The sequence below is a fragment of the Pleuronectes platessa genome, chromosome 10 (assembly GCF_947347685.1).
Source record: "Pleuronectes platessa chromosome 10, fPlePla1.1, whole genome shotgun sequence".
In the NCBI taxonomy this organism is placed as follows: Eukaryota; Metazoa; Chordata; class Actinopteri; order Pleuronectiformes; family Pleuronectidae; genus Pleuronectes; species Pleuronectes platessa.
In genome coordinates, this window is record NC_070635.1 from 13872127 (window position 1) to 13884943 (window position 12817).

Here is a 12817-nt window from a genome sequence, read left to right on the forward strand (position 1 = left end):
GCCTTCCTCTCTCCCTCACGTTTCCCTCTCATTTCGGGGGGTGAATCGTGCGCAATTTGTTCTTCGAGGATGGAGCGCGCACGGGACTTTGGCTCCTCCGCTGGGATGGTAGTTCTCGGGTTGCTGTTGGTGCTCTGGCCCGCGCGGGACGCAGTCTGGGGGTTTAACCTTCACGCAGAGCATCCCACGGTTTACAGGGGACCCGATGGAAGTTATTTCGGTTACTCAGTGGACTTCTACCAAGACTCCGCCGACAGCAACAAGTGAGTGGATGGAGGTCTTATTGGGGCTCTGAAAATAATTCTGCACCTCTGTTATAAACTATAGGGAGGCTCGACTAGTGCAGTTTAATTTAGATGGAAATAAATTAAGCTTCCTCAAGTTTGCAGCTTGTATGTCAGCCTGGAGCAGGACAGAAGAAGGATGGATTATCAGATTACTGCTCCACACACAATGAGCCAGAGAGGAAACTGAGATTTATAAATGGTGCACACATGTTTGCATATATTTTATACACTCGCCTGCCTGTATTTAACCTTAGTTTTTTCATTCCCCCTCCCCACCAGGATCAATGTGTTGGTGGGGGCCCCTAAGGCGAACACCTCCCAGCCTGGCATCGTGGAGGCTGGAGCTGTCTACTACTGCCCCTGGCCTGGACTGCCTGACAGCTGCCGGCAGATTCCGTTTGACAGTTCCAGTGAGTTCCCTGAAAACTTTTAAGATTTGTTACTCTAAAACATGGAAAGGAATATCTGACCGGTGACAGTGAGGCGCAGGCCACCACCAATATCATTGTGTTTCTCAAAATGAGCAGTTCAGGGAATACATTCAATTCAATTCAATGAGTTTTTGTTTCCCAGAGGTGGCCCCACATGTTACTATTTGGAACTGGTGGAGTTTCGTAACTTGTGTGTTTGATACGTGCATGTGTCATGTTGTGTGTGTGTGTGTGTGTGTGTGTGTGTGTGTGTGTGTGTGTGTGTGTGTGTGTGTGTGTGTGTGTGTGTGTGTGTGTGTAAATGAGTTGGCAAGAAAGAGAGAGATAAGACATATGGGCCTCATCAACTTGGTCCAACAGAAAAAAGGTGGCTGGCGGGAGTTTGCTTGTGCAGGTCTACATCATGTGGTTTACAATATATTATCATCAAGGCCCACTGTCCAATCAGACTTTGTTTCTGCACCTTAATGTTCCTGATGGTCACTGTTCCATCAGTGTGTGTGTGTGTGTGTGTGTATGTGTGTGTGTGCGCAAGAGGTAGTGAGAGAGAGAGAGGTAGAGAGAGAACAAGTGAAAAAATAAAAGGGGGGGGGGGCTAAACTGTATGCACATGGGAATTTAGTCCCCTTCGGAAGAAAGGGGATTGGGTGAGGTCTGCTTTTTATTAGATCTTGAAAATGTACCCCCCCCCCCCCCCCACACACACACACCCTCACCTCCCGCGGCCCCTTGTTCTCCATCAGTTTATCCCTCTCTATCCATCTCTCTCTTTTTCTAACGATAGAATCATGTTTGTCTCTCAGAAATAGAGTTAGGGGCAGACTTTACCTTTTTATTGCAGAGCCTTGGTGGCAGCTGCTCTGCTGTCTGAGGGGGAAAAGGCCGTAACGTGAATATTAGATTGTTTTCGAGGTTAACAGCATCTTAATGCATGAGGAGAAAGCTTCAGCAGCTTTTGAAACATGATACGAGGATATCAGCCGAGGACTGTTTGTGCTCTACACACATATTTATGACCACGAATCGGAAGCTGCTTGTCAGCAGCTCGCAGATCAGCTGATGAATCTATGAACCACTGGTACCTGAATGAAGCAGCTGATAAGCCGGTCGGCTGACGTCAGGGTTCTGAGCTGAAAGCAAGGCTCCGTGAAGACGAGGGGAAAGTTATATTTAACAAAGAGTCGTAGTGTGAGGTGCTTTACGGGGGGAAATGTGAGGCTTTTAGGAAAGAAGAATAAACATAGAGGAGTAGATGTATGTGCAGTTACAGTGCACGTGTTTGTCTGTACCTCTGGAATGGGGGGGAAGGCTCAAGGTTATTGATGACAGTGGCCATGGCGGATATTTCTAGAGTTACGGCAGACTTTTTTATTACAGGTACAATCAGACCGACACACGCACAAACACACACACACACACACACACACACACACACACACACACACACACATTCAGGCACAGTGAAGTGTTCGTCCTGGTGGTGAACATCTGGTGCACTGTACTGGTTAATATCTGTATCTCGGTTTCACGTGTGTCTGATTATGTGTGTGTACCTGAGTGTGTGTGCGAGTGCACAGCTTCAGTGATGTTAGGCAGATGTTTTCCGTCATGCCAGTGCAGTGTTGGGGGTGGGGTCCAGGATGGGGGCTGATGTGGTGATAGTGTGACAGATTAGTGATAAATTCCATGTCTATAACTAGAGTGGAGAAACCTGGGAGTGCAGAATACCTTATTGCTCTATTGTGTGTGTGTGCGTTTGTGTGTGTGTGTGTGTGTGTGTGTGTCTGTACGTTTTACTCGTATAAATGTATCTAATCTTAATCTTTCAACTTTAAACGTGAGTCATTCGATTTTAGAGCCCAAAAAAGCACTATTAATAATCTCTAATTGAACAGAAATATGTTGATCTAGCACACGTCCTGTTTTCCAAGCGTGGTCACAATCACACTGCTCCATACGTCCACACATGGAAGCCACACGTTGAAGTTAATGCTCAGTTAAACACATCTAAACTGGGGTTTGCTGTGTGTTTTAGAGGATTCTACACACATTCTACCCCTGCTTAGATTATAAAAAGTTATTTGTATCTTTTAATCTCTAGCCTCATTTTTGCGATAATGATAGAGAGAAATATTTCATTTGAGAGTTTTCAATAGATAAAACTACGGATTCTACAAATAGAAACTTATACAAACTCATCTAAATCATAAAGTTGTCTAATAACATTAAAGAAAGAAAAGGACTAACTGTCCCTCAGGAGAGCTCTCACCCCTGCCAAGGCTCAACACTCCCCTTAAAATCAGACAAACTGCACCAAATTTCACACACTCATACTTATCAGTCCCTGAAATATCCTCAAAATCTATGAATTATTCTCTTGGAAAACTGTAAAAATGTTGAAAACACTATCTCACGATGTAAAAAGAAAATCTTTAATCCAGATCTGCATCAAAATGTGACGGGTTTATTCCTGAGCCAATCGGCCTTCGTGAAAATCAGTTCAGTTGTTTTCAGTGAAATCTTGCTTACAAACAAATAAATGGACATACACACCAACAAACAGACAAACAGAGGGAGGCAGAGGTAATAGAGCAAGGCTAAATACGTCTAAAAGAAAAGGAAAGGTGTTTAATGAGGAGGGTCTGCATGGCCCTAAAGACCCACAGCTGGTCTTTAATAACACTGGAACATATCTACAATAGAGCAAGGACACACATGCACCCACACAAACACTCCCACACACTCTCACTCTACTCTCACCAAATCTGACACTTTATTGGGGATTCATGTGTGTGTGTGTGTGTGTGTGTGTGTGTCTGTGTCTGTGTCTTAAGTGTTGCTACGTTTTATGAGAAAGACTTTGACGGAAAACCCATCAGTATCCTGACAAATGTCTGTTTCCGGGGGGGGGGGGGGGGGGGGGGCAAATGGTGTTTTGATGTTTGTTATAGTCGCGTTAAAGATGTGTCTGTTTGTTCTTGCTTCAGGGACAAATGTTTTCCATCCACACAGTCTCAGTTAAAGGCCTGGATCCACATTACCATGGTTAATATCAGCTGCTTTCTGGCAACACTCTGAAAAGTCCCTTTTATACTCAATGTTTTATGTCTTTGCTACTTCCCCCCCTCTCTGTCTCTCTCTGTCTCTGTCTGTGTCCTCTCTGTCTCTGTTACTGTCTCTATCTTCTTTTCTGCCTTGTTTTCTTTTCTCTGTCTTTTTGTCTGTCTCTTTTTCCCTAACTGTCTCTGTCTCTTTTTCTTTCTCTTTTCCTGTTGCTTTCTTTAACTTCTTCTCTGCCTCCGCCTGTTCTTCTGTCTCTGTTACTGTCTCTGTCTCCTTTTCTCTCTTTCTCTGCCTCTGTCCCCTTCTCTCTTTTTCTGTCTTTTCTACCTCTCTCTCTCTCTGTCTTTGCCTCTGTCCCTCTGTCCAGATAACAGAATGATGAAGGTGAATGGCACCAGGGAGCCTGTGGAATTCAAGTCACACCAGTGGTTTGGAGCATCTGTCAGGACGCACAAAGGAAAAGTGGTGGTGAGTGGTGATAGTTTAAAAACTTTTTCCCGCTGCCAAGGAGCATGTGTTTTCGTTAGCATTTGTTATTGATTATTTGCGGGAGTACGCAAAAATAAACCAACTGATGTCTGTGATATTTCCTGGAGGGATGGTGCGAATAAATAATTGATCTGAACAAAATGTGACAACAAAACACTGGATCTAGTTTCAAAGGGGACTGTGGGGCCTTGGTGGAGCTCTGCCCTCCACTTGGTGCCATTCTAGCTTATTGGCCACTGATGTGAATTTTTCTTAAAGAGTATTATTTGTTGTCTAGGCCTGTGCTCCGCTCTACCACTGGCGCACAGTGAAGCTGAGTGGGGAGAAGGAACCTGTGGGGACTTGCTATGTGGCCGTCCAGAACTTCAGCGCCTACGCAGAGTACTCTCCGTGCAGGACCAGTGAGTCACTGTGCAGCCCCGTCTCCGACTGCCTACACCTTTCTTTTACTGCTTTCCATCACCCCTTTCTTTCTCTTCTCTCTTTCTCTTTCTCTTCTCTCTCTCTCTCTCTCTCTCTCCCTCTCTCTCTCTCTCTCTCTCTCTCTCTTTCTCAAATTAACTGTAGTTTTAAAACATTTTTAAAGCTATTGCCTTAACAGACCATTTCCTACGATACAGTATCCTCCACCAGTGTAGTATGTCATAATAGGACATAAAGCCTGAGCACACTACATTGATTTTTATGTCAGTCTATAAAAAGTAATGTGCCTCAGGTTTAATGTGTCAGTTCACCCTAAAATTTCTGGTAGTATTCAGTTATAAATAGTTTTGGATTTATTGTCCTGAATTTGAAATGTCTGTCGCTCAGATTTCGGCCTCCATTTCGAAAACGTTTGACGTGAACGTTTTTTTGTTTTGTGTTTTTGTTGTGAGCACTGCTACATGTCTTTCCTGACAGTAGCCAGATTATTCAGGATAAACTGAAATATGAACAGAGTATGTTTTTCATTGGCCTCAACAATGTATTATTCTGTTAGACGATTTTTAAAGTTGCCACTGAAACCGGACTATAATCTATTTCTCTGACAGCTTATCTCTTTATCCCTGCTTCCCCTTCTTTCTGTCATTGCTTCTATAAATGGAACGGGTGGGATTCCCCTGCCTTGCCCCCACCATCATGCTTTTATCTCCATTTTTCTTTCTTTCTCTCCCACTTCCTCTTAATGATAAGGGGCAATAGAGGCTATCGGGTGGCACTTCGTAAACAGCAGATCAAAACGCTGCCCTTATCGTTGACTCCATCATCGGCTTTGCATGAAAATCCCTCACGGATCCCACTCACATCCACCCACGTTCACATTCACGATCCCTGTAGTGGCTGGTTAACGTCTGTAGTTTTATGCTTCTTACACTGATGACGAATCATGGTTAATCACGTTGAAATGCTATTGTTCTCAGGGGGGGAATTATGTCTCTATCACGTGCCTGAGTCTGAACTTTCTGTCTCCGGGAGCTTTTTTTTGCTTCATCTTAAACCTAATCTACGACCACTAAGACTCCTGCTATAACTCACGCTCTGTTTATACACGCGCGTGTGTAGTAACGCATCATTAAACTTCACCTCAGGGTGCCTCTGAATTGAAGAGCAAATTCATTAAGTGCATGCGTTTTTTTTGTTCATGCACAGTTAGATGCAGTTATTCAAACAGAAGCACAAACTGTCATAAGTTTTTCTTAATTTCTCTATGTTAAAGCATGATGCTGGATCAGCGCTTTACTCAATAAAACTGGTGCCATTACAATTGGGATGCTGGTTCTAGTGACTTGTTTCACTCTGTGGTTTTCAGGCGATCCAGACCCAGAGGGCCAGGGGTTCTGCCAGGCTGGCTTCAGTGTGGATTTCACCAAGGTAAAGAATGCGATCATACATTATCACCCCCCCCCCCCCCCCCCCCCCCCACACACACACACACCCCAGTTCTTGTCCTGTCTCAGGAGTGCATGCAGAGAGGTCTCTTGAAAACACCAGACTCCCTCCGGAGATTTATGGCCAAGGGGAAGATGAGAGCCCGTCTGTCCCTAGAGGAGCCCTCCACTCCTGATGTGACCCATCGCCTCTGAACACAATAGACAAAACACACATGCTTATGCATTCTTTCAGTGTATAGTCAATGTGAACCCTGACCTATGTTTCACGGTCCAGCCCTATACCCTCTATACAGGAAGCTGTCATTCTCAGCAGGACGTCAACAGGCATGACAGCAGGATTTATATGTGCTCTCTCCTACACACACACACACACACGCACACACACACACACATGCACAGCTACACATGTTATATATACCCCCCCTCTGCAAATGTCTATTACATGACTAACCCCAAGTAATTGTTTTTATTCCAGGATGGAAAGCTGGTGGTAGGAGGACCTGGAAGCTTTTACTGGCAAGGTAACTGCACCAGCAGAGTGTGAACCTGTGTTTAGTCTCTAGCCTCAGTGATATCATAGATGGGACTGTGTTCAAATGAGAGAAGAGAATGCAGATGAGTTTAACAGTCAGGACAGCCCACATACACACACACACACACACACACACACACACGAACACACACACAAATGCACATGGAAATCTGTGCCAGGTTTGAAGTTTCATTACAGTCTTACAAGGTGGAAAGAAATGTGTCTCTTTCTCTCTTCTGTTAGTCCCCCCTTCCTCGCTCTTCCATGCTTCTTTCTGTAACAGTGTAACAGGAAGTGGGTGTTTGGGCTCTGTAATGAGCTGATCAGGGGGTAATGGAGTGTGGAGGACCTGCCCCTTTGCCCCTTGATAAAGCACAGAGGGCCCTGGTAAATAAAAAAAAATCCAAGGAGCGAGGACGAGGCAGAGAAGTACAGAGAGACGTTTTTTTGGGGGTGGAGTGGCGGGGGCAGCGGGAGCGATGGAGGATCGTTAAGGAGATGATAGAAACATGTTGAGGTGGGGAGAGAGAGAAAGATGAGAAGAGACGAGGGAGTGTGTCGGAGAGCAGGAGAGGGAGAAAGATGGATCCTCTGCTTGATAAAAGCAGCGCTGGGGTCAGCCAGTCTAAGCAGAGGGATGAAGTGTCTTAATAGTTGTAGACACAGCCAGAGTGTGTCAGAGTTCAGCTGCTGAAGGGTAACGCTACTCCCCCAGCTCCAGGTGTGAGCAGGAGTGTATTCCCTGCTCTCCTCTCGTCTTTATTTACCGTATCTCAGTCCTGAAGCGGTTTGTGAGGAGCGGGGAGACAGTAATTGATCAGTTTCACTCCCCCCACGCTCCGTAACCCCACTTCTATCACTCCGCAGCACTTAATTTCCTCCCCATGGAAAGATTAAGGCAGGATTTCTGTTTACACGGAGGTCAGAAAGAAATATGAGAAAGACATCGGGGGAAATTGGCTCATTGGCGATTATTTCAAAAGCCCTATTTTAATGATGGAGCTCTATTGTTTGTCATCCGAGTCGCTGCTGCGTACGGTTGAATAATGAACGTCCCGGCTTACAAGACCGCACTCGACAGACGGCCTAATGGACGGCTCCCTCGCTCTGTGCCCTCAGCGTGGCAGGGCTGGCTGCCTCCAGTTAAAACACTTCCTCTCGATGTTTATAAGAGCACTCAGCCTGGATTTTTTTTATGGCCTCTAATACACCACGATTATCTTCAGCCTTCAGCCTGAGCTATCATTAAAAATAGATCTTTTATATACAATCTTCTTATCTCTGGGTGTAAAGGGAGACTTCAAATTAGCGTCAGTGACTTATGCCTCCATGTTAACAGTTTGTAACACGGTGTCTCATTAATCAGATTGGAGTTTTATAATGAGCTGATATGTTATGCTGGGAGGGGAGCTCATGGCTCAGTGTGAGTGTGGGAGTGGAGCTGGAGGGAGGGTTAAGAGGGCACAGTTTCCCAACGTCAGTGCACACACACACACACACACACACATTAAGGAGGATTTATGGAAGGTTGAGGTCGGCTATAGATAAAAAAATCATTTGTTTGTTTGACCTCTTGTTCAACAGTAAAGGAAGACTGTTGTTTGTGTGAGGGCACCTATAATTTAAGAGTCTTTTCCGTGCAGAGGACAGGCATTTCCTAGAGTTTTTTCTTTTTTCTTTTAGGAACATATTTTCCCAGCTTTCCCTCCGCCAATGTTTTACTTTTCCTCGGGTAGGACTGCGATGTGTCGTTAGCTGCGAGCATCTTTCATGTAGAGGGAACGGTCCAGCTCCAGCAGGTTTCTATAGCGGAGGGCAGCAGTGCTCCCATCAAGGGGTCCAAGCTGAAACCACTGTCCATGAGACACATGTGTCTCTCTCACCCTGGGTGTTTATTTATCTCTATCTTTCTGTGTGTGTATGTGTGTGTGTATGTGTGTGTGTGTGTGTGTGTGTGTGTGTGTGTGTGTGTGTGTGTGTGTGTGTGTGTGCCTGCAGGTCAGGTGATGACAGCAGGGATAGCTGAGATCCTGAATGGTTACTCTTTGAAGGCAATCCTGAGAAAGGTTCCAGGAGAGAAATACACTCGAGCGGCTGAGGACACACATGATGACAGCTACCTCGGTAACACGCCTTAACATGCACACACACACACACACACACACATGAACTCATGCATCTTAAATTAGACTAGGAAACATGACATCACACAGTTAATTTCACCCGTATGCGTTCATGTGCAACTGCTCTCTCTCTCTCTCTAGGTTACTCTGTGGCGGTGGGGGAGTTTACGGGAGACTCTGAACAAGGTGAGAAAGCCGACAATTCATTATAACTAACCACATGCACCACCAAAGGAATCCTTCGCGACGACTTGCAGCCGCCCTGCAACGCCGTCTGAAACCCTGCATGCTTGTAGTCTCCGCGCCCCACAGCTGGATGCTGGGGAACAGCACTGGACGCTGTGATGGGCTGAGCGATAGGGAGCGGACAGCTGGGTGACAGTGTCTGGGACTGAGCTCAGGAGCAGTAATGGGAACTGTCTCTGCATGGCTAGGTCGTGACCCTGAGGGGACTGGACTACAGGAACCACTGATAAAGGGATTTCCTGTCCTCTGTACGACTGATTAGAATGATTAGAGGCAGACTCACCAGACGTCGTCAGGTCTAGAGAAGGTCCAGAGCGACTTCTAGGGTTGAAATATTTGGTGGAAAGAGACACTATAAATTCATAAGAGAAAAAAAACGCCTTTGAATTAATCTTTTTCATTGTATTTCTCGAACATTTACAGATGAGTTTGTTTTCCCTGATCTCCTCTCATACAATCCGAGTTTGGCTTTATTCATATCTTCAGCTTCAGGTGCTGCTGAAGTTCTTTCCCATGCCGTCAGTTTGTCAGCCCTGTAAAGAAACGCACAAGAAAACACGCACAGCTCTTTTGTTACAGAAGATACAAACGAGGAAAAAAAATCAACCACAGTTAAGCCGCATCATTTTCTTCAAACACTGAGTCAACACACGCTCATTTCTCAGGACCCCCTCTCCCCCCGCACCACTTCACCTTCCCATTCACAATTTCCTGTCTATCGGAGCCTCTTTGTTAATCACCATTTAGTGGGATCTTTACGGGACAACATTACGTTTACATACCCCCATACCAACCCCGCTAAGTCCCCTGAACCCCCTCCGGCACAACACATGTCAGGGAGTCTTAAAGTGAGCCTTAAGAGGTTACACATGCCGGTTGATGTGATGTGTTGTGTTGTGGTACGAAACTCGTTGTGGTCGTGTTCCCCGACCAATCTTCAGACAGGGGAACTGGTTGTATCTGGGAGCTGGTAGTGAAGATGGAGCTGGGAACTGCGGGTTTTATAGGTTGGCGGTTGGGCCTGTCGGCTGGAGCCGGAGGGCAGGAAGGGGGGACTCTGTCTTCTCTCGCTGGGTGGGACCCTCAGATCGTCCCTATAAGTCTTCAGCACCGCACTCATCAATCAATACACAAGTAGAGTTGAGAGCTCTCAGTGCGATCTCAGTCACACTCAGATGTTCTGACGGGGAATGGGGGTCGGGCTTGGTAGGGGGTTCGAGGGTTTAGGCCTTTGTCAAACCTCCGTCGAGCCTGTTCTTCCTCTGTAAGTCCTTCTCACACATGTGCACATGCTAATTTAAATATGTCTGTCTTTGTTTGCATGTTTTCCAGAGCTGATAGCCGGAGTCCCGAGAGGAGCACAGAACTTTGGATATGTGAGTAGCTGCAGGCGGGCGGATTTGACAAAAGGCAGAAAGAGACATTTCAGCAGCAACAGCATTGCTCTGAGTTTAAACAAAACAAACGCACACATGGCTTTACAGTGCACAAATGGTCAGTGAGTGATGTGATTAGTAGGAAAATGACGTAAATCATGTGTGGTGGCCTTCACAGTCACCAGGATCTCGTGAAGCTTGTTCTGCAGGATAGTAATGGCTGTGCATCTTATTAGGGCATGTTATGTGTAAATGTCTGCATAATGTGGGACATACAATAATAAGTGCAGGAGATATTAGAGACTGAGGCTTCCAGGGCAGATAGACTGAAGAGTCTACTGGGAGACTAAGAGAAGTCAATCTTTCCCAGGATGACAGCTGCTCAGTACTGGACAGTATGGAACACAAACATGAATCAACATGGATTTAACAAATACTGTATGTGCCTCTATGCATATACTGCAGTGTGTCAATAGTTGTCTTATGGGAATTTGTCCCCGGGGCAGACTGTGTCAATCCCCCCTAATGACACACAGCTTCCGCTTCATGTGGAGGGGAGTGACCCCACCTAACCCCACTAACCCTTCTCCACACACACATGACCCCTAACACTAACCTGCAGTGCAACCGCAGGCCTCACCGCACTACATCAGAGTGTGTTTTATGTCTGGTCTGACCGTAGCTGGTGCACGACTGCTCCTTCCTGTACATGCAGTGCTCTGTGACTGTCATGGAGAGATCGGGGCCTGTGGCGCAGCGTCAGACTGGTGTTAGGAGGGATGCAGGTACAGGCCTCATTAGAGGCAGTGGGGAGGCTGTCAGCCCTCATCTGGTTTCTTCTGGGACCAATTTGACAACTCGGAAGTGCAGGAAAGTTAACGTCCAAGCTAGTGATTCAATATTTGTGTTTACACATCATCATCTGTCTGTGTTCGTAAGTCTATCCCCGTTTAGTGTGTCTCTGAGACATCTGTGATTGGGTCAAAGCGTATCCCTCTGCGTGTGTGTGTGTGTGTGTGTGTGTGTGCGTTTGAGCATGTGAGTGTGTACGTGTAGCCCCCCGGCCGTCTCCATGTGGTTGTTATTTTAGGTCTTATGAAGGAATTCTCAGCCTCCCCCCCCCCCGTCTTTCCCCACGACCCGGGCTATGATGGGGGGAAGGAGAGAAAGATGAGGGGGGAAATGGTAAAGGCACAAAGAGGATGGTGGTGGGGGAGGGTGGGGGAAAAAAGAGAGGGAATTCAGTTGAATAAAAGCTTCTTTTTTTTTAATGCGGTTTCTGACTTTTTTTATTTCTGCATTCTTCATGAGCCTGTTTGTCAGACTGCTTGGCCATGTTTACCCCTGGTGTGATTCAAATACAAACCCTTGTGCTTGTTCCACACTGTGTTTAACAACTTATTTGCTGGTTTTAGGTGGTAATGATCAACTCCACCAATCTGACCTTCATCCTGAACTTCACAGGGGAACAGGTAGGAGCAGCTACACCCAGCTCATCACTGTCAGTCAGTCACATTGCAGGGCCTCATATCAATTAGTATACGATGGGCACTCACTGATTGGGTTTTCATTTAACAGCATTAGATTCATGATTTAAAGTACAAACTTCTTCTCTGTCTCTCAGATGGCCTCGTACTTCGGCTACTCGGTGGCTGTCACCGACCTGAATGGAGATGGGTGAGTAGAAAAACCAACTTGTCACTCCGGACGCATGCATTTGCTTTGTCTCTCCCTGAGGGTCGAAACTATTCTTCGTGTCCCCCAGGCTGGACGACGTGCTGGTCGGGGCGCCCCTCTACATGGAGAGAGAGATGGAGAGCAAACCCAGGGAGGTGGGCAGGGTTTACCTGTACCTGCAGACGGCACCGCTCACCTTCACCAAGCCCGTCGCCCTCACCGGCATGCACACCTTCGGACGCTTTGGCACGGCTATAGCACCCCTGGGAGACATCAACCAAGATGGGTACAATGGTAGGTTGAGGACCTGATGAAATTCATTGAAGAAATACAAATAAGCGATGTGAGAGAGACGAGGAAGAGGAGGAAATCCTTTGATATATTCTTGGGGGGGGGGGGGGGGTTCAGGTAAACATGTTGGCGGACAAATGTATCTCTGTGTTTTGTCTCTGGGCAGAGGAAATCCTGTCAGATGCAGGGGCTTGAGAAACCTTCAAGCTTTTCAGCCAATCAGGAAGTGTGGCGAAGAAAAGTTGTCTGAGTGAACTTGTTTCCTCCTGCGATGGTCAGGGTTAAGGCCATGTGTGTTTAAGCGTGTGTGTGTGTGTGTGTGTTGGGGTTATTTTTAACTCACCAGATGTGCCCTGAGATAAAATCATCTGGGAGTTTTTGTCCGGCTGCCCAGAGTTCATTCCTCTTCAATGTGTTTGTTTTATTCTCAT

At 46.3% G+C, this 12817-nt stretch overlaps 1 protein-coding gene across 1 annotated transcript in view; it reads left to right on the forward strand.

Annotated features, from left to right (window-relative positions):
* The window catches only part of itga8 (integrin, alpha 8), a 38064-nt gene continuing 25247 nt past the window's right edge, over positions 1 to 12817 (forward strand). The window contains exons 1-12 of the mRNA XM_053433282.1: positions 1 to 263; positions 567 to 697; positions 4149 to 4249; positions 4548 to 4671; positions 6060 to 6121; positions 6617 to 6662; positions 8672 to 8797; positions 8938 to 8982; positions 10375 to 10418; positions 11834 to 11890; positions 12043 to 12095; positions 12184 to 12389. Coding sequence (XP_053289257.1) covers positions 70 to 263; positions 567 to 697; positions 4149 to 4249; positions 4548 to 4671; positions 6060 to 6121; positions 6617 to 6662; positions 8672 to 8797; positions 8938 to 8982; positions 10375 to 10418; positions 11834 to 11890; positions 12043 to 12095; positions 12184 to 12389 — 1189 coding nt within the window. The 5' untranslated portion in view covers positions 1 to 69. The remainder of the gene's footprint in view (positions 264 to 566; positions 698 to 4148; positions 4250 to 4547; positions 4672 to 6059; positions 6122 to 6616; positions 6663 to 8671; positions 8798 to 8937; positions 8983 to 10374; positions 10419 to 11833; positions 11891 to 12042; positions 12096 to 12183; positions 12390 to 12817) is intronic.